We start from the raw sequence: 20,848 nt of genomic DNA on the forward strand, positions 1-20,848 counted from the left end.
TGGCTGATAAAATGAATATAACAATAGTGTAGTTCATTGAACACCTGGCCATGTCCTTGCGATCGCTAGAGGGAAGAAAATGTTAATTGAATACCTACTTAAGAAGATACGGGGAACCCACGCAATCTCCATAGGTATTACGGATTTTAGATTTTGTTAGTAGGAAAGGACCATGGGGTGTTGGTTTGGGGTTTCATGCGCGTATATAGTGTAATTTTTTGATTTTCATATATAGGCATACTATGTTGGGTAATTCTTACCAAATTGTTGGTCACTTTTATTATTCCTTTTATCTTGGCTTTCTTCTTAGGGTGCTCTTTATCGTTGTTGAAAGATTTTTTCATCGAGCATTTAATTTGGAGCTACACTGTCACATAGGTGTTGAGAACAATTTTAAACAACATCAAATGTTGCAAATGTATATGATGTGAGACAACATACCGTACATAACTAAACTCACTGTTCTCCATTCACTCACTATGTGCTAGTAATTGATGCATCTTAGTGCACAATGTACTTGCCACTATTCTGTTACATGTTCAATTTGTTACAATTTTGAATCATGTGATGTAAACGGTAAAAGATATAATATGACATGCGTTGCGTTTTTTTTATTTGATATGATGCATTAGGAACTATAACTATACAATTTGTGAAACATAGAAATCACTGCAAATTACTTCAGCACTAATTCAAACCACAAACATCTATAACTGCATTATAAATGACAATTACTTCGCTATTACTGATTTCAACTAACGACCTATTGGTTTCAACGAATGAGATTATTGCTTTTTCATTTTGCTTCATTTTTCATATTAAATTCAGCACAGTATTGGTTCTATTAAAACAGGTAGCAATTCAATTTTTTTTAATCTGCCGCCATTATCTTAGTACTTACCATTGAATCTGCAGCAAATTTTCAATCTATTTAAACTACAATTGAAACTATACTGGCGAATACTTCTAAACACTGGAACATTGTCCTTACACTACATGTTTACTCTGTTTACTCATAGCACCAAGATAAATTGAGTTACACAGTTACAGTTTCATATAATCAATAAAAAACAGTATTTATATTCGAAACAACTTTGTTGGTGCAATCACTTCAGTATGTTATACTTGACATGAATGACATGACATTATTGAACAACTTTTTTATTTTTAACAATTTTTGTAGTTACAAAAACGAATAAAGATGGTTGTTTTCCTACCTGCTGGATTCTGACAGCCAATATTTCCAGCACAGAAAAAATACTGCTGTATTTAAGAATTATGCAGTTAAAAACATCATTCTAACTTCTGATTTTGACAACATACGTAGTTGAAAATGCAAATGGCGTTTTTGGTTTTTCTTTTGCTGTATTGTGTCTAGGATTTCATTTAACTAAACAGCTTTGCTGAAATCAAAAAATATTTTAGAAAAATCTGAGCTGAATTTTAACTACATTGTTAGTTATTTTTTAGAATTTTTTCTTAAAATCAACTAATCTAAAAACAGTGATTGGAATTAGCAGCAGAGCTGATTTTTGGTTTTCCGTGAGTTGCCGATTCTGGAAAAAGCTCCTCAAAATCCTACAAAGGAACCTGGGAACTCTCAAACTGTGTAACGAATCGGCGATAGCAGCCCAACTAGCGCTGTTGAAAACGTTTTTTACGTCCAATGTAACCACTCCACAGTAACAGTCTTCTCTTCTCTTATACTTCTGAGCAGCCTCCATAATTTCCACGACCGTTCGTACGGTGTCCACAGTAGATCTGTTAAGGATTACTCTTTCAAGCACCTTGCCGACTGTATCCAATAGGCATATCGGCTTGTATGCTGAAAGATCTGAGGGGCTTTGGCAACAGCACCAGCTTTTGTCGTTTCCAGATTACGGAGAAGTTGCCATCGTCGATGCACTTTTGCAACGCAGTCCTGAACATACCCGGGTTCGTTAGGATTGCTGTTTTCTGAGCATCGTTGGGAATACCGCAACAACAGCAGTAGCAACAATAGCCAGAGCAGAGCGGGGTGAGTAAAACTCTACAGAAGCCGAAAGTAGTGGCAGCGAGGTACTTGGTGGAGGAGCTTCACAAGTTTGTACACGAGAGAAACAATGTCCATAAAGACATTAATGAGATGGCGCCAGTGTCTGCCCTGAAGGAGTATGACACGGCAACGCTGATGGCTGATATAGCTGAACGAGCATTGGCGTCGTCTAAGGCTACTATTTACTACTTTTTACTCAAAAGATGACAAGAACCTCGCCAGGAGCCGAAAGACCAGGCGGGCCTAAGAGGCTGACGCGCGATGACGCGACGCGATTACTGCCGAAGGGAAGGACGCCACTCAACAGGGAGAAAGCTGGAATACCGTGGTAGGTATGAAGGAGACACACGAGAAACAGAAGGGTGAGGAAGAGATCAAAATGGAGCAAAAGAGGAAAGGAAAACCTCCAGCTCGTCAGAAGGCGCCAAAGGAAGAAGCCGTGCTCGTCAAAGCCAATGACACGATGACGTATGCAGCGCTCCTCAAGAAGGCCAGAGAGGATCCGGAGCTGAGGAATTTGGGACAAAACGTGGTAAGAGTCAGGCGTATCCAGTAAGATGGGATGCTCGTCAAGTTGAAGGAGGATCTCATGATCAACAGTTCGAGCTACTATGCAGGTGATTATGACTGAATCGCAGGACGAATAGGAAGAAGTTAAAGCCTCAAGCCCAGAGACAGTGATTGTGTGCAAGGACCTGGATGAGATCACGGCGGTGCACTGAAGCAGCAATGTATCCTGGACGAAGTGCACATGACGATCCGGTTAAAGATGGAGTACGGAGGAACTCAGACGGCGATGATTCGTTTACCGGTAACCACTGCTGACAAGGAGCTAGAGGCAGGCAAAGTTACAGTCGGATGATCGAGATGGCCGCTGAGAACCGAGTGATACCGCACTGCAACTGTTGTGGCAGTCTACGACAGAAATTATGTGTGCTGCACAGAATGAAGGTTCCCGACTATTTATGCCAGATCCTGAAGAGTTACTTTCAGAGCAGAATGCTGCTCTACTGCATACAGCGGACGTTCCTCAAGGCTCCATTCTAGGTTCAACACTTCAACACTGCAAAACGGTTCAGTGGATGCAGATCGACGTCGGAGGGCACGTGATTGCACCAAAGCGTACACTGAAACAATTGGGAGTGACAATTGACGACCGGTTGAGCTTCAATAACCACGTCGACTATGCCTCCGAAAAGTCGGCGAAGGCAATCATAGCAAAAGTGAGGATCATCCCAAACGCCGGTGGCCTGAGAAGCAGCACGAGATGTCTGCTATCTAGTGTTTTGTCATCACAACTGCGATATGGGGTTCCTTTCCGGGGTGCGGGGCTGACAACCAAGCGGAACCGTGAAAAGCTGAACATGACGTTCCGGATGATGGCCGTGCGAATCGAGAACGCGTGTAGAACAATATCGTCGGATGCAGTATGCCTTATTCCTGGGATGAACCCCATCTACATCTTCCTGACGGAGGATATCGAGTGTTACAATCGAAGTAACACCAGGAACGTGAGAAAAATTATAAGAATAGATTCGATGGAGACGTGACAGCAGGAATGGGACAAAACGAAGCGATGCGCATCATGGGAACGGGAGGACCGGATATCAACCCGGATAATGTCGTCTACAGACTGAAAATCTACGTAAACATGTGGTACGCGATCGACAGAGTGTTGAAGCAGATCATGACCGACTTACAGCGGAAATGACATGATGAACAGCGGCCAACGGTTTCGGGAAAGCAATCACCGTCCGCCGGAAAAGGCTGGTTGGCTTGGTTTCGGGAAAACTTATCGGGAAATTCTCCGTAAGAGTATACTACACCCATCTTCAGGGACTAGACCGAGTAGTTCACCAACAAATCGGGAGCTCAACGAGGAGGTGGTGCTAATTGATACAAGGAAACCGATGAGCTCAGGAAATTAAACAATCTAAAGCCGCCTCATATATCCTTATCCTCTAATTCTCGAACCACAGCTATTTTTCCTACTGCTATACAGAATTTGCCACGTTGTGTGGATGGTTGAAAACTGACAGTGTGTCGATAAGGTGTTCTGTAACCCTACTGAAGGAATTAGCTATTAGATATTTGGATTGGAGTGTGTGCTATGCACATATCTAATGTCCATTCGACCTGATGTCCCTTCGGTCTAATTTCCATTCGGTCTATTGTCCATTTGGCCTAATGTCCATTCGGTCTAATGTGCATTCGATCTAATGACCATGCAGTCTAATGTCCATTCGACCTAATGTTCAATCGGTCCGATGTCCATTTGGTCTAATCTCCATTCGACCTAACGGCCTTCAGCCTAATGATCTAGCATCAACGGTAACCATTATCGCACAGTTAGTAATATTACAGTAGTCCTTATTTTGACAACAGTTTTATGCCATCCACCCAGTAAGAGAAAGTGACCCCACATTAGTCAAATGCGTTGGGCGTTTGTGCAATGAATGGTCGAAATTCCGCGCGGGACGTAGCTGCCAAGTTATCGCCCGAGCAGCACCGTTTTTTGAGTAGCAGTTTCTACAACATAATTAGTTGAAAAGAAATGTACTTCAACCATTATTCAACTGATTTAGCAACCAAAAAAGCGCACCAGCAAAAGTTAATGGTTATGCAACAAACCGCGGCCATTACATGTTGCAAGTGTTGCTTGGGCGTCAAAATAAGGATATTCAATGAATTACGAACAAGGCGATGTAGGCCGCTATTATTGCATGTAAAATTATGCATAAAATAGTTAGTTGACTGACAAAATGGGGGCAATGACAAAACATATTTATTTATTTTCTTTTGTAAACCCAAGCTGTTAAAATATTCAACATTAGTCCGTATACATAGCCTCATAACCCTGGCTGGTTGACGAAATCGGGTCGAAAAACTGACAAAATTAGGGGCTGATGAAAACGAGTTTTCACTGTACTTAACAAATGCTGAACATCGACAGTTAACATACTTACGAATCATATTCAGCTCCTTACATATTTTTCAAATAGAGAAATTGATTTCAATTCATCATCGTTCAACAATCCTTTTCACATTTAGTCAAATCTTAATAATGTTCTTTAGCTCAGAACCCAAGTCCGGCCCTTCTTCCTGTAGGCTATTAAAACGGGAAATTCTTCCCAGTGACGATTCGGTTGTAATTTTTCTTTTTACTATCTATTCCTTCTCACATATCTTCTTTCACCTCTAACTATACCCGGATATGTGCTCAGCACTACACGCCGGCAGTACAGGAAAAGCCGACAGGAAAATGTCGCTCCTCGTTTGCTGAGGCCATACATCATACCTCGGTTGGCCGGTTAGATGCTATGACACTTTTCCTCATTTCTTCTGTGATGCTTACATGTGTGAGATGACGCACGGTATTATCAGGCACCCGCATCATCATCATAATCATCAACACGAACAACAGCAGCAACAACGGAAGCTGACAAAAAAGGACCAGTTCAAAGCGCAAGCGAAGCATTTTCCCATCAGCATAGTTGTTTCTCTGGAAGAAATGTAAATATGTACAAATTGTAGCCCCCTTTGGCACCGTCACCATCACCGCCTACTTTGTGAAAAGTGTTTGGCTTGATTACTCACTCTGTTAAACTTTATTACTTTCGCACCGGAAAAGGATGGAGCGGAGGTATGGTGAGAGCCAATGCCGGTACTCGCTGTGCCAAAATATTTTCCAAGTCCCCAATAAATATGCACCACACCGTTGACTGGATCATACTCTTCGTTGAAGATATGTCACTTTTTGGAACCGAGATTGTATAGCACAAAAATAGATCAAGTCGTGTTTTGCTGGCGATGTCAAGATGAAAAATGTTTACCCGTTTGCGGGATGAGCTTGGTTCTGGCGATGACACCACCGACTGTGATACAGAAATTCACTCCTAATATGCGAAATGAGGTGGTTGGATAGATATGAATAAATATATCTTGTAGCTCTGTTAACATGAATAGATTCTAGACTGGCAATATTGATTGTTCTTTTAACAGGTATTGATTAATTGACCAAATTTGAAACTCGCACTAACCATCGTTACATAACATTTGGGCACAAGGTTCGTGTCCTCGTCTCCAGAAATATTGGGGATTCTTCAGTGAACCAAGATAAAAACAATCAATAAAGTTTCAAACATTTATTTCGCCATTCGAGTGGTTTTATTGGCAAAATTTAGAGTCATTACAGTTTTGTTTGTTTGTTTTTTTACTGCCGTTCCTGACAGACTTTTTTGCTTGACTGACTTATGAGCAGGCTTACGACTTGCGAGATTTTTATGGCCTTGTGTGGTTATAAAAGTTTGCTACAATTTTCCTTGTGTTGGACAATTTGTTTAATGATTTTGCGTTTTTTTCCTTCATCTCCTGCTGCATTCACTTCCTTCTGATAAAATTCAATTCACCCTCATGCTTGAACGGCACTTGGCGCGTTTCGTTTATTTTGTTGTCACATCACCCTATACGACACCGACACCCGCCTACTTTCTGTGTGAGTTTGAGTGCGAGTATATTTCTATTTGACAATCCCATATAAAGAGTCTTTTTTACGCCATGGATATAACCAAACAAATCTTCTTCCGGGCGTCCCTTCCACCAGCGGGTAGATCCGGGAGGGGAGATTTACACGAAGTGGATCTTTTTATAACAGCTTTTCTAACTTGGGACGTTACATTGTTAACTGAATCTGTTCATTTGAACCGCTCATACAACCGACACAGGTTGCTCTTGTCCTCGTTTTATGTTAGATTGACACTTTTTTCCCGTTCAGTTTAAAGCAGATGAGTCGGACTTCTATCTTCTACGCAATATTTACAGACATTTGTCGGGTGTTTCTATACCTAATCTACTTTCAGGAGACAATTGCTAAACTATTTATTTCTTGACCTTATCGTAAGGATTAGCTAAAACGTTTCTGTACCTACTCGTTATGGATTCCTTTAAATGCTTGTAGCTTTGCTCAATTCCTTGATTACATTTCATCGTCATATTCATCACCATAATCATTCTTAGCAGGTTGCTTTGTGTTTTCTCTAAATATTTTCTTCAGATAAATAACAGTTTTTAAACAAACATGGTTTCACCTTTTTCTGTCAATTATTTACAGTTGAACTAGCTTTCTACTACAGACATATATACATTTTTTTTTTTGTTTACTCAACTTGCGCGATCGTTTAACAGTGTAAGTGGTAGTCTCCGCCGTTCTTGTTGGTTGGAAAGCTCAAGGATTGATGTATGAAATTTGGTTCTCTTAATACAATGGGACACGCAGATAGAGACGCTCAGACAGTGTTTTGTACCTATGAGAATCAGATTGCAATATGTGAATTCCGTTAGCAAATTGAAAAAAAAAAAACAAATGAATAGTTGTATGGTAACGAAATTAGTGAACATATAGACAGGAAGCATGTGATACTGAGTTTAAATATAGTCGTGTTAAATTTTAAACGTGTATTGACTAATTTTCTACGGAGTTGAACGATTATTGAATGAGAAAATGCTCGTCAATAGTTAAGATGTCTGTTAATGTCCCATGCACTGAGCATGGCGAGTGGATGATGAAAATGGATGTTTGGCACCATTTCAAAATTCAAGATGGCGACTTCCGGTCGCGCAATATTCTCGATAACTCTAACAATATGAGTATTTTCGCAGCCGGATTGACAAGTAGATGATTAAAATCGATATTTGGAACCATTTTGAAATCCAAGATTGCGACTTCCGGTTAAGAAATATTCACGATAACCCAAGCAATATAGGTATTTTTGGAACGGGTTTGACAACTAGATGTTGAAAAAGGTAATTTGAAACCTTCTTTAAACCCAATATGGCGACCTCCGGTTGAGCAATATTCTGGATAAACCTAGCAAAATGGGTATTTTTGAAGCGGGCTTGACGAGTAGATGATGAAAATCGATGTTTGGAACACTTATAAAATGTAATATGGCGACTTATGTTTAAGCAATATTCTTGATAACCTTAATAGGATATATTTGGAGCGGGCTTGATAAGCACATCATGGAAATGGTAGTTTATTTTAAAAACCGGAGTGGCGACTTCCGGTTAAGCGAAACTCTGTATAACCCTAACCATAAAGGTATTGTCGAAATGTGTTTTACGAGTATACGACGCACAGTGGTCTTCAAACAAAAGCCGGACAAAACTAAAATGTTGCGCAATATGGCTGAAAATTGCATGTTGAGGTAATTTTGGGGTAGTGAGTTCGTTTTGAATGTCAAAAGTTATAAAAAATGAGATAAATTTTCCCATACAGTGTTATTTTTTACTGATTAGCTGTATCAATAACATAATAATTGGGTAAAACTACTTTCAATCTCTACATAAAGTGTTTGTTTGCGTTCTATTCAGTTGCTATTTTGCTCCTCCATATCAGCAAACATTTAAAAATGTCGATTTTAAACCCCTCCGGGCAAAAAGGAGCAAAACGAGACCTTGAAAATCGAAAAGTATAGATGATTTCCCATAGAATGTATAATAAGTGACCGTTCCGGACTGTTTCACCTTATTGTGCAGAATACATATATGAAAAATGAATTTGCTATGGACACACATAAGATATATTTGAAAAAATAAAATATAGCTCGAATAAAATTTGGCGAACATGTTCAAATGATCAACAGAATTCTTTAAATGCCATTTAACATGAAATTAGTTGTGCTTTAATCGGATGAAAATTGAAAGAGTTACATGGTTTTGAAGTGAAAATAGATACTGTGATTTCAAAAATGTATTTCATAAGAATTGTCTAACACAGCGTCGTTTTAATTGCTATGAAAAATTCTCATTCGGTGGTCACAAAATTTGGAGAATATGTCATTCAGTACATAAGAAACCTAGGAAAAAATATCAATATTTGAATCATAAGTTTTTTCCGGTCTCCGACCACTTTGCGACGTGATGGGTGACGCCATTTTGAAGGCCAAGATAGTGATTTTCGGTTAAACAAAATACACTATAACCATAATATTATTATATTTATAGCAGCTGTATATTTATTTCATTCCTAAAATCCCTTTAACGATATTGCTGAGGACAACCACAATCTTGAAATTCAAAATGGCTTCAGTATTCAGTGGTATATCTCGTATTCCAGCATTTCGAGACGAAATGAAACATGCTATTAAATTATTTTTTTAACGCGAGCAAAACGCAACTGTTCTCGGCAAATGTCGATAACTGAATGACGCTCTATTGACTTGCGCTCAAACTTTCAGTCTTTGAGTCTTCCGGTAAATCTTGCGTTAAACACTGCGTTCCGAATTATACGTTTTTTTAAACTTTCATACCTTTCTTCCGCTGTGAAACTGTCTACTATGTATTTACGGTGTAACTCATTTGAAATGTTTCGCCTGGAATATTTCGCCAGAAATAGCTGTCAAGCCAAAGTTTGGTTCAGTGAATGTTTATCGTTCTTTTACTATAAGTTTGTTCCAATACCAGGAGAAACTGGAAGTATTCCGCAGTAAGAAGCGTTTACTGGAACAAACCTTCTATTTTACTTGTAAGCTGTTATATGTTTCTGTCTTTTTCGGTTGTTCAGGTTTGTTCTAGTGGCTTATTTACTACAGTATGGTACCGAAATTAGTGAAATATAAACAGCAATCATATGATACCGAGTTTAAATATAGTCGCGTCCGATTTTAAGTGCTATATTAATCGACAAACTTTATGATGATGATGGTCTTAACAAAGGTGTGAACTGAACGATTTATCTAGGAGATAATTATGAATTTGACACATGCCAAACCAGTACACAAAAATACTTTACTACTATAATTGGTTACTTTTTGTATATACAGTTTTTCCTTCAAAAGAATGTAAGGCAATAAGTAAATAATTCATTTATTTTGTTTTTGGCGTAAGTATCTTATTTAACACTTTTTGGTGGTATCTAATGGGGAAAGCAGATCGAAATGCTGAGTTAGGCGAAAGCAATTATGTGAAAAAAATCCCAGAGATGCAGGATGCGAATCTGCAACCCTTGGGATTCCGCTCCAACGCGCAAACCCTTATGCTATCCCTGCGATATGATGACGTCCCAGAAGGAACACATGATTGCCGCATTGGCGATAATGAACGTACCCTGCCTCTAAAGCGAGATCACACATAACCGCAGCTGCTACCCAACACATTTGATTGAATTCGAAAGACACGTTGTCAAAAGCAACCTCAGTATCAAGAAAAACTCCTAAGCTTGATTACTTTTGCGGAAAAGCTTTTGCAATGTTGTAGTCAACATCGTGTAACAGGGTAGTTTAAAGCTCTTTGTAACGCGGTCACCTTTGGGCATGAATTTCACAATTATTTCCCGCCACGCTAATATGTGTTGCAAGACTGCAGGTAAGAACTTTTTTCAAAATATGCTTGAAGTATTCATATCCTCTTTAAAATAGAGCTTGAATGATTCCATCTTTTCCCGTAGACTTATGCGGAGCAAAACTATTAATCGCTCATTCGATCTATTCTCAGGGACAGTCGTCGGTGATGGTTCTGTACAGCCTGGAAAGTGTGTGTGTGTCAAAAAGACAGTTGAGTACTACATCTTCGTCGGACGAGTATTCACCATTAGCAGTTCCAATGGAATTGAGATGCATGTCTTTCGATTTCTTCCCAGAGGTACCAGTTCGTCGATTTGGGATTACGATATGTGACGAAATCTAGCGAGACGTGATCAAACACGATATACTTAAGATCAGACATTGACGGTTGGGTACGGGTCAGTTTGCCAACTTATGCATAATACTGTCAGAGCAAAGAGTTACATCTAATACCTCTTCTCTGCCAGCTCTTACAGTTGTTGGGCGATTTTCTACATTAAGTATATGCAGATCTGTAGTACTTAAATATTCCATCGATTCGGTGCCTCTCAAATTGATATCTGAGCTGCCCAAAACTATATCAAACGTAATGATTATGAAATGTGTGCTGAGAAACAATTGTTCACCTTGAATTTTTAGCGTTTCATCATACCCCGTATTTTGACACCCCTTGGGGCAAATGGAACTGCATACAGAGGGGCAAGTTGGAACGACAGTAACAATTCATTAATCTTCGATTGGGAGTTCATCATTTTGTTTTAGCACCCATTGTCGTCCACTAATGCACCAGGAAGCCGACCACGCAGTTCTTCTACATTTGTATAACAAGTTGTTGCAATTTTTTTGTTTGTGATTTGATGGGAAGTGGTGCGAAATTTAAAATTTAGAATTGTCAATTTGAATTCACCGAAACCAGCTTCCTCACTCATTCACTTCCAAGCTGAAAAATTTTGATTTCATTCAGCAACTAAAGTATTCATTTGTTATATATTGGCAAGTTGGAGGTAGAAGGTGAACATTTTCGTGCATAGCTAAACTATGCCTGATGTATATTTGCTCGATAGTCCCACTCGGAGCCAGCGTGGATACAAAATGCAGTGAAAGTGAATTTGAACCGAAAATAACTGAATGAATGCGCTGCACCGAACGATTGAACGACGAGGCAAGAAATTGAAGCATACACTTCAGCACGGCGAGTGTGAATTTCATGTCGTTCCTCTTTCAGGCCCACATGGGGATGTCAATATTTCAGAACTCTTCTGGGCAGGGTCCGGGGTTTGAATTTATTATTGTTGTCTTAGGTTTTTTGTATCCTGATATTTTTATTTGCTAGTATTATTTATATTGCCATCGGGATTAATTTGATGGTGAGTGTTCATTTTTGATGAAAATTTTCATTTGTTCCACTATATGGCAATTTCCGGTTAAGAAAAATACTCAATAACCCTTTAAATTGAATTTTTAAATTAAAAAAAAATTAAAAAAGCATCCATAACCCTAACATTATAGCTCTAAGGAAAAAAAGTAATTTGTACCAACCACGTTTTTACGTTACGAAAACAAGACCAGGAACAAAAATCATGTATTTCATAATTATGTTCAAATTATCTTCTGTAACGTTTTTGTTAGTGGAAATATTTGTGAGGTTAGGTCACGGTCTCCGCCAAATGTCATAACCAAATCGATTTTCTCCACATGAATTAGTGCACAACATCCTGGACATTATTCGTAGAACCAAAGGTTGACTTATGATGTTATATATAGATTTAGGAACATTAGTTCATAAAATCAAAAGGGTCTCGTGAACTATTTTGACTGTGACTTTCTCGTAAACTATTTCATGAGACTCAGAACTTCATTCATGAATCCATTCAATCATCGTGAACTAATTCATGATTCCTAATATATTAGTCACGATCCAAACAGTTAGAAATAATTCACAAAATCATGAAATATTATTCATGGATTCGTGAACCAGTTAATGACTCCTAGTATTTGACTTACGATCTATCTTGTGTGCTTGTGATATTTAGAAGATATCTCTTATCACTTATAAGCTTTTATGGAACATGGTCATGAAACTTCCACGTGAGCTATTTCACAAGATTTTCGCGATTAAGATTCTGCAGTCATGAACATAAATCACACTACACTGACAGAAAAATCCGATAGTAAACTCATGAATAAGTTATCACGATAACTTGATGAGAAATCACGAATAAGCTCCTGCTATTATGAACACCGTTTAACTGTCGGCTGTGTATTCCAAAATTGTGAACAAGGATCACAACAAAAACTAAACATTTCCAGGGAACAATCAGAGTAACCTTACCAACCATGCAAATGTAAGCCCATGATATAGTCGACACGAACTAGTTTTTTTGGAAACGCAAATAGTTTCATGAGTACGAGGTCTACTATTCATAATATCGGGAACTTGGTCACGATTTTCGTAAATCGTTCAGTTCACGAAATCGTGATCTCTTTTTCATGAATTAATGATCAGATTTGTTTGTGTATCTAGGAATGGGTTTGACAAATGGTCGGTGTTAAGTCAGACTGGACTAAGTCGCAAAACATCAAAAAATGAGATAATGATAGCACTGGATAAAGAACTTCTTCAGGTACATTCGACTTTTGCCAGGTTTGAAATATATAAGAATAAACAAGAATTATGGAAAAAATTAATTTCCATCTATAATGTAAAGTATGCTGCGATTCAAACTTTAAACTCGTTTTTTCTCGAAATCAATATATTGTCACTTAGTCCGGTCTGACTCAACACCGACCAAATGTACCGCGGAAATCCATGCTTGGTTAAGGAAAATGACGACTCCCAGTGAAGCAAAATGGTTAATAACCATATAAAAATGAAATGGGTCGACAAGCAGATAAAGAAATTCGACGCGTGGCGTAGTTTTAACATTCAAAATGACGACTACTGGCCGACAAAAATTCTAGATTATCCTAACAACATTTAGTATTTTCGGTTTCAGGATAACGAGCAGATGACTGAATGGAATTTTAGTATTGGGAATGGTGACTTCTGATTCAGTAAAATCATACAACCCAATTTATTCTAGTGGCATTCGCCACTTTAATTAACGATAGTATTTCCCGTTTGAAAAAAATGATCTACAATCCTACTGAGACTAGGGACTAGAGCAGGATATCATAACAGCTTCGGTTTATTGCAGATAGAGACAAGAAAGTATGTCCTCATTTTGCATGCACGAAATACACCATGGGGATGATACAAATTGGTCGGGTATTTTTCCTAACCTGAAGTCGAATTCTTGAGTTTTGAAATGGCTCACGGCATCGATTTGCTTAGTGTACTCTTAAATCTTGTTTGGAAATTACCCATATTAGAAGGACATTTTTCTTAACCGGAAGTCGCCATCTTAAATTTCAAAATGAAGGCAAATATCGATTTTCATCATCTACTCGTCAACCCCTTTCCAAAAATACCCATTTTGACAGGGTTATGGAGAATTATTTTCACTCCGAAAATTGCCACTTTAAATTTCACAAAACGTGTCAAGCGTCGATTTTTGTGGTCTACTTATCAACCCCATTCCGAAAATACCCATATTATTAGTAATTATGGAGGGATTTTGCTTAGACGGAATTCGCCATCTTGAATTTCAAAATGGCGCATCGATCATCATCGTGTACTCGTCAGCTCCATTCTGAAAATACCCATATAGATAGGGTTATGGAGAATTTTGCTTAACCAGAAGTCGCCATCTTAAATTTTAAAACAATGCCAAATATCGATTTTCATCAACTATCGAACATCTCAACAACATTAAATTGTATCACCATGGGGATCAGCTCTACCACATCGGATGCTCAAAAATTGTATCTTAAAGAGTGATGAACCTTTTTTTATATAAATTTTTTAACCTTAAGGTCATTCGCCTCTTCGGGTTAGAAAAATCTTTTATGAAAAATTTCTAACCCTATGTGCGGGGTCGGGACTCGAACCCAGGTGCGCTGCGTACAAGGCAATCGATTTACCAACTACGCTACGCCCACTCCCCATGATGAACCTATTTTCGTCATGTTTCTATTATCATCCTACCCATTTGAAGCCGTTGGTTAGAGCAGCGTCTGCCATTCTTGTTCAATGCTTTGGGTCAAATGGTATGGCGACAAATGGGGCACTCGAGTCAAGATTTTGTTGCGCTTAAACAACGATCATGTCACAATCGATGCGTGATTGAGATTTTATTTCTGTCCCTCTATGATCGTTATTTTCTTTCGATCAGTGATGGGTTTGAACTTCATCAACAAGTGAGTCTCATTTTTAGTGATGAAGCAAAAAACCGATTATGTTTTTTTTTTTTCACATATTCTATTCTACTCTCCATATTGTTATTTGTGTGTATTGAAGATAAGTTTGAGTATTTCAATACTGTTAATTGAGCATTTAACAAAAATGTTCGCTCTTGGGGTAAGACCGACATGGTGTTTAGATGATTGGGTTCGTTTTTGATTCGATACAAACGACTCAGAATATTTGTTGTGTTCGATTATACTATAATAACTTCATGTTAATAATTGAAATACATGAAAACTATGTTTTTTTGCATTTATTTATCAGTATTGTCTCAAGCCGACCAAAAAAATTAAGAATTAAATTGAACGTGATTCATAACAATACTTCAAAAGGAAATGAAAAGTATAATTTAAAATGAGATTTTGAAATGATATTGATGAAAAATTTCCATTGACCGTCAGATTGTTGATCAACAGTATTCCGAAATATCCAACCCTCCCGCAACTTGACGTTTAGCCTAAGTTGCTTGAAACCACCATGTTTCGAATGATGTCGCCACCATAGAACGCCGTCCACTAATTGTGAAACTGTAAATTTCTATGCGAGAAAATAATTCCGTGACGTCTTTTACGAACTTGTTTTCTTTATTTACATTCGGGAGAGGTAATCAAGATGATCATTTCAAAACAGCGTAATAATTTAATATAAATACAAACAAGTTACTTCGTAATTTTGGAGTTTCATAAAAGGATTACAAATTGTGCCGAATGTAAAATGCATGATTTGATTTGGGTACGCTTCTAGTGTGAACTTTTTCTTCTCCCGTCGCCCTTGAAACATCTTTCGCATATGACAATTTTCGAAAGTTTGTCGTTAATCCTTAAATACATTTAGTATTGTGATTATAATTTTTCACTTCTCATTTAACAAGGCGGGATTGACTTCGATTGTTTTTTTCTGACAGCATAGCATCTAACTGATAGGCGCTGCGACATTTACGGTGCAAAGGTTTCCACGAAATTCAGAAGTGATGACAGCTCATTTTTATCGGAGAGGAAGAAAAATAGTCCAGTACCTTTGTGTATGTTGTTTGCATTGCAATACACATATTACTACCTAATACCTTAAGACTAAATGAAGGTGCTCACTAACTACACAGAGAACAGACATATAAGCTAGAACAAACTTTCCCGAAAAAGTAGTGTAAACATTTAAATGAAAATTCGTTGAAAATCACCATCGCATACAGTTTTGCATGCATGAGACACCATTATATCCAAGTTTGCATACAAGTCCCGTATAGCGATTGCTGGCCGATCGAAGCGCTGACCAGTGGAAAGTTGCTACTTGCTGTTGGCATTTCAAAGCAACAGTTTAATTTTTTACACAAGTCGAAAACTTTACTTGTATGTCAGTTCTCAGTGCTAACTAGTATAAGCGCCGCTGGTTTGTATGCTGATGATTCCAAAAAATCATGAATCATTTAAAAATAATGCATCGGAATAAAGATGCATTATTTTTATAACAAAACAACACTAAACCCCCAAAAAGTCTTCAAAAATGAATTATCCAAAGTAAAAAAATCTGAACAAGAAAATTTTCGCTGTGAACAAGTTTATGCTTTTTTTTTAGAAATTGCTCTTGAATAAAAATTGAACTGCCATTTTGGACCCACAGACCCAAAAAAAGTGGTTCCAACGATTTGTATAGGAGCTGTCAAGTTGTTCCCCCTCTGGAAAAATCACAACACGAACCGGATAGCTTACTACGAAGCGTGCGTCACTTCTAAGTGAATGAGTCCTAGTTACAGCGTATACAATCTGCTTGCAGAACAGCTCTTTCCCGTTAGAATGGCTATACAAGTGGCAATAAAGCTCGAAAGACTTACTTGAGAAAACCCGTACCATAATATAAACCATGCGTTAAACATTATTTATTCATAACACCATTCGAATGCTCTTCCTCTTGCTACGCGATGAAACTACAGAAAGCATGCGTTTGCATCACACATACTCATATACATATACATAATTGCACTTTATCACACATACACAATACATTTTAATGGAACAAATTGGACAAAAAGAAAGTTCGAAAGGGGGTCGCTCTTGGCCCTTTCGGGTGTCGGCCTTAACTGCAGCGTTTTTAAAATGTCATTTTTCTCCATTTTTTGGCAACCAATAATTTTTAATGAATCCAATTTTTGGAAAAGCTGAAAAAATTATATTTTGTTAAGAACCACCTAAACAAGGATTATGCATAGAATATACAATTTTAGGAGCTTTGCGGAATTTTAGAAAAATTATTGCGCTTAAGGTGTCAGACTTGCCCCGCGTTCCCCTACCAGTAACAGAATCAAATGGAACCATGTAAGACTTCGAGAAAAAGTATTAGAGTCAACACTGGAGTGCGCTTCAACACAAAACCAAAACTTACGCAAAGTTTAGAGTTCCTAGTAACCCTTGATCACAGAATAACAGACATAATACTCGAAAACAAGGCTTCGTTCGCTTTAACGGTTATTTTAAATATATTTGTAATTGGGACAGTGGCCGCATTTGCGAATATGGCGTCACTGATATATGAACAAACATGCGGGGGATAGACCACTAAAGAAAAATTGTTCCTAAGCCTGAAAAGGAACACTCTAGCAAATGAACCGTGTATAAAAGGTGGAGCTAGTGTTTTGAGAAAATAAGCGAATCAATATTTTTAGAAAAATTTCCTCATAGTATTATGTCAGTTAGTTTGCGCCTTGATGAAGATATTTTTGTGAAAAACTTTCCAACGAGGCTTCACAGTTTAAAACTATAGTTTGTATGGAGAACTAGGAATGTTCAATATGGAAGATTCCACAGAAAATGGTCATCTTTAATTTTAATAATACAAATTGTTTATTACACCAAAAAAGATTTTCGTTTCGATGAAAATTTACTTTAATTTGCTTGAAATATTTCACTTGTCAGAAGGTTGAACAAAACACAAAAATTGAATTTAAATTGAGTTTTAATTTCAGCATTTTATGATGCGGAAATAAGAAATAACCATATTGACTATCGATGTGGCCAATTTCCAGAACATGTTTACATGTTCCATCAAACGAAAACTGTTGGCTCAGAAACATCTTCACTTCATCGGCACGTACTCCGTTCACCAGTTTACCAATTTGATGGTGAGTGTTGGTCCTGCCTGCCAACCAATCCCATTCACCCTAACCGATGTGGGCTTACGCCTCCGATATACCAGAAATCACTCGAACAAATCACAGCGGGTTATCGTAGAAAGTTCAAAGGGTGAGCAAAAATTTACATTTCGATCCTATGCAAAATCCACAAAGGATAGTCCAAGTTTGTGGCCAATTCCTTCCACTCGCAAAAATCGGTCTTATTGGTCCGCTCAAGAGCTTCGATTCGAAAAATAAACGAACTTTGTTTGCTTTTCTGGTATTTGTAAAATTCGACACTGTTGATACAACCAACTTTATCAAAGGCGAATTAAATTCAATTAAATATCTTGCTAGTCATCGGGACAGGGAATTTTCCAAGCCGGAGACACTGAGTCCGTTTCGAGCAAATTGGATCAACGAAGCTCAATCCGATTGATTCTTTCCGATGAAGGCTCTGTTTCGGTTTTCCAGCTCCGTCAAGAGCTTACCTCTACTGTAGTAGGTATCAATCGATATCAACAACCTAATTACGTCTGGTTTTCAATTACACATTCATTGCACATCGCCGCACGTTCGGTATTTGAAAATATTGATATGTACTTGCGGAGGACGAGTGGGGCAGCAGCAGCTCAGAGTCCGGATGATTACACAAACACACCAGTTCCAGTATGTTGGTAGGTAGCTCATTGAAAGGGAGCTGTGCTAACTAATGTTTGATTTCTCCAGTAAACCGATTTTCCACCTGAATAGCTTCGTTTCCCCCCCGCAGGAGGGGGATGAAGGGGGAAAAAACTAACCGGATTATGTAGAGATTGATGCCGTTTGCAGCAAAAAGTACCGATTGATGGGAAAGATAATAACTATTTATAGACTTATTGGGCATCAGGTGCCGAGAATCTGTGTCGGTTAAAATGATAAATGAAAAAGGTTGATGATGAGCTGATTAGTATGAATTGGTTCTGTGCAAAAAGAGTAAATAGAATTAGGTGAGAAATGAAAAATGACTGGTTGTAAATCAGGTTTGGTTACAGGTGGATGGTTGGATGATTCATTTTTTTGTATGAAATTCCTTATTCAAACCATCTGATTTCTGGTTCTTAATGAACTGACCAAATATGAACCGTCGAATCCGTTCGTTGGTCGTTTCTTTATTGATTGTTTCTTTATTGACGAGTACTTCAAAATCCAGACACTGATTCCCATGAGCTGCCACAGACCGTACCACTTGTTTAATTTGTTCATGAGATTTCACCAACTCACCAATTTGCAATTTGAACTGCTCAAAAGGACAATTATTTACATACAGTCGACGCACTACCACCCGTTTCTGTCAAACCTAAAGCGCACCCTCATAGTTTTCGGTCTTCACACAGCTTCCTGGTCATCGTCAGCTGTGCTGTACCGGTGCTATACTGTCACCTCCTGGATCTGAACACGTTTCTTCAGTGTCGAACTACTACCGGGACCGGGATTCATCCCCACCGATGTTGACGTTGACGGTTGGTTCTGGTTTGCCATGGATCCTACGAGATTCCCGCTACCACCGGAGCCAACCGAACCACCACCAACTGTTCCACCAGCGGCACCAGCACCACCACCACTCGCATGGTGATGCAGGTGATGGTGATGATGGTGAGTGTTACTACTATTATTACCTAAACTAGCACTACCGATAAAATGGGTACTATGGGGACTGCAAGAACTGCCACCGCCACCTCCGCTGTGTTTCGGATTTGTGGAGCTCACCAAATCTACCGTGATTATGTTACTGTTGCTGTTACCACTTCCCCCGGCCATATGCTGCTGCGGCAGACGGTGCTGGTGGTGATGATGCTGATGATTGTTACTATTTACAAGAATCGAAGTCAACGGAGTTCCCGTTTGGGTGCCCGCTGCCGACAGAAGCATCGATGATGGCGGGGTTGGAGAAGTGGAAGAAGAAATTGCTGCCACTTGCGGTGAACCTGGAACCGGTGAGGGCGAGGACGCATTGTTACTAGACGACCGGATCGGCGGGAGTGGTGCGGATTTGACGGATCGCGGTAGGCTCTGGTGATGGTGGTGGTGAATTGCGTCCGCGACGCCACTCGGGTGCTGGTGAGGGTGACGTGTCGGTTCGTTTGATGTTATTGTCAGCGCCGTGTGCTGCTGCGAGGCGAACGTCTCCGGCAGAATGTTCTGAGTGGAAAAAAGGGAAGGAGAAAATTGAAGCATTAGTTATTGGTGTAAGTTCCACGCGGTTGAATTGTTAAAGCGAAACTGACTGAAAAGGTAATCCTTTCACCATGATAGTAGTGCTAATGACAAACTTGTTATGTCAATGCTGAACGTGATGGTTCAATTGTTCAATTACTTAGCAGCTTGACGTTTCCTGGCATGAAATTTAGATTAGGATTGATTTTAATGTAAAAATCATGCAAACGGTTTAGGTAGTGTGAAGAAGGACGATGAAACTTTTCATCCTTGATTCCCAAGAAACATTTGGTATCGTGATGGAGAAACATTGTCCTGGTTCCTTTCCCATTAATAATATACAAACACAGAATCAAAATCGGGGAAGCGCGATACATCACTTCCAAAATCTTTTAGGTCAATAGACTTAATTCCCATATTTCTGATCATAATGGAGAAAAAGATTTACTTACACATTAGAGCAGAGTACTTGAAAGAGTCTCTACTAAGCGAATTTCAATTCGCATATCAAAGCAACAAATAAACAATAGATGCATTACACTTGTTGGTTGGAAAACAAGAGACTACTATTGAAACAAAATAAATCGTACTTGCGGCTTTTCTTGACATAGAAGCTTTCGCATCTCAGAGTTCAATGCGGAATGCTATGAGAAAACATGGGATTGATATTTACACAATAAATTGGATCAACTTAATGCTGACAAACTGTGAAATAAATAGCAAGCTTGGAAACACGTCACTGATTATGAAAACAAATAAGGCATATCCTGAAGGCGGGGTTCTATCACCCTTATTGTGGTCATTGGCTATTGAAATCATAAACTGAA

At 38.7% G+C, this 20,848-nt stretch overlaps 1 protein-coding gene across 5 annotated transcripts in view; it reads right to left on the reverse strand.

Annotated features, from left to right (window-relative positions):
* Positions 1 to 6,165: 6,165 nt before the first annotated feature.
* Positions 6,166 to 20,848, reverse strand: part of LOC131688707 (neuroligin-1-like) — a 757,193-nt gene continuing 742,510 nt past the window's right edge. For all 5 annotated transcript variants that reach the window (XM_058973158.1, XM_058973159.1, XM_058973160.1 and 2 more), the window contains one exon: positions 6,166 to 20,006. In XM_058973158.1, coding sequence (XP_058829141.1) covers positions 19,236 to 20,006 — 771 coding nt within the window. In that variant the 3' untranslated portion in view covers positions 6,166 to 19,235. The remainder of the gene's footprint in view (positions 20,007 to 20,848) is intronic.

The sequence above is a fragment of the Topomyia yanbarensis genome, chromosome 3 (assembly GCF_030247195.1).
Source record: "Topomyia yanbarensis strain Yona2022 chromosome 3, ASM3024719v1, whole genome shotgun sequence".
Lineage (NCBI taxonomy): Eukaryota > Metazoa > Arthropoda > Insecta > Diptera > Culicidae > Topomyia > Topomyia yanbarensis.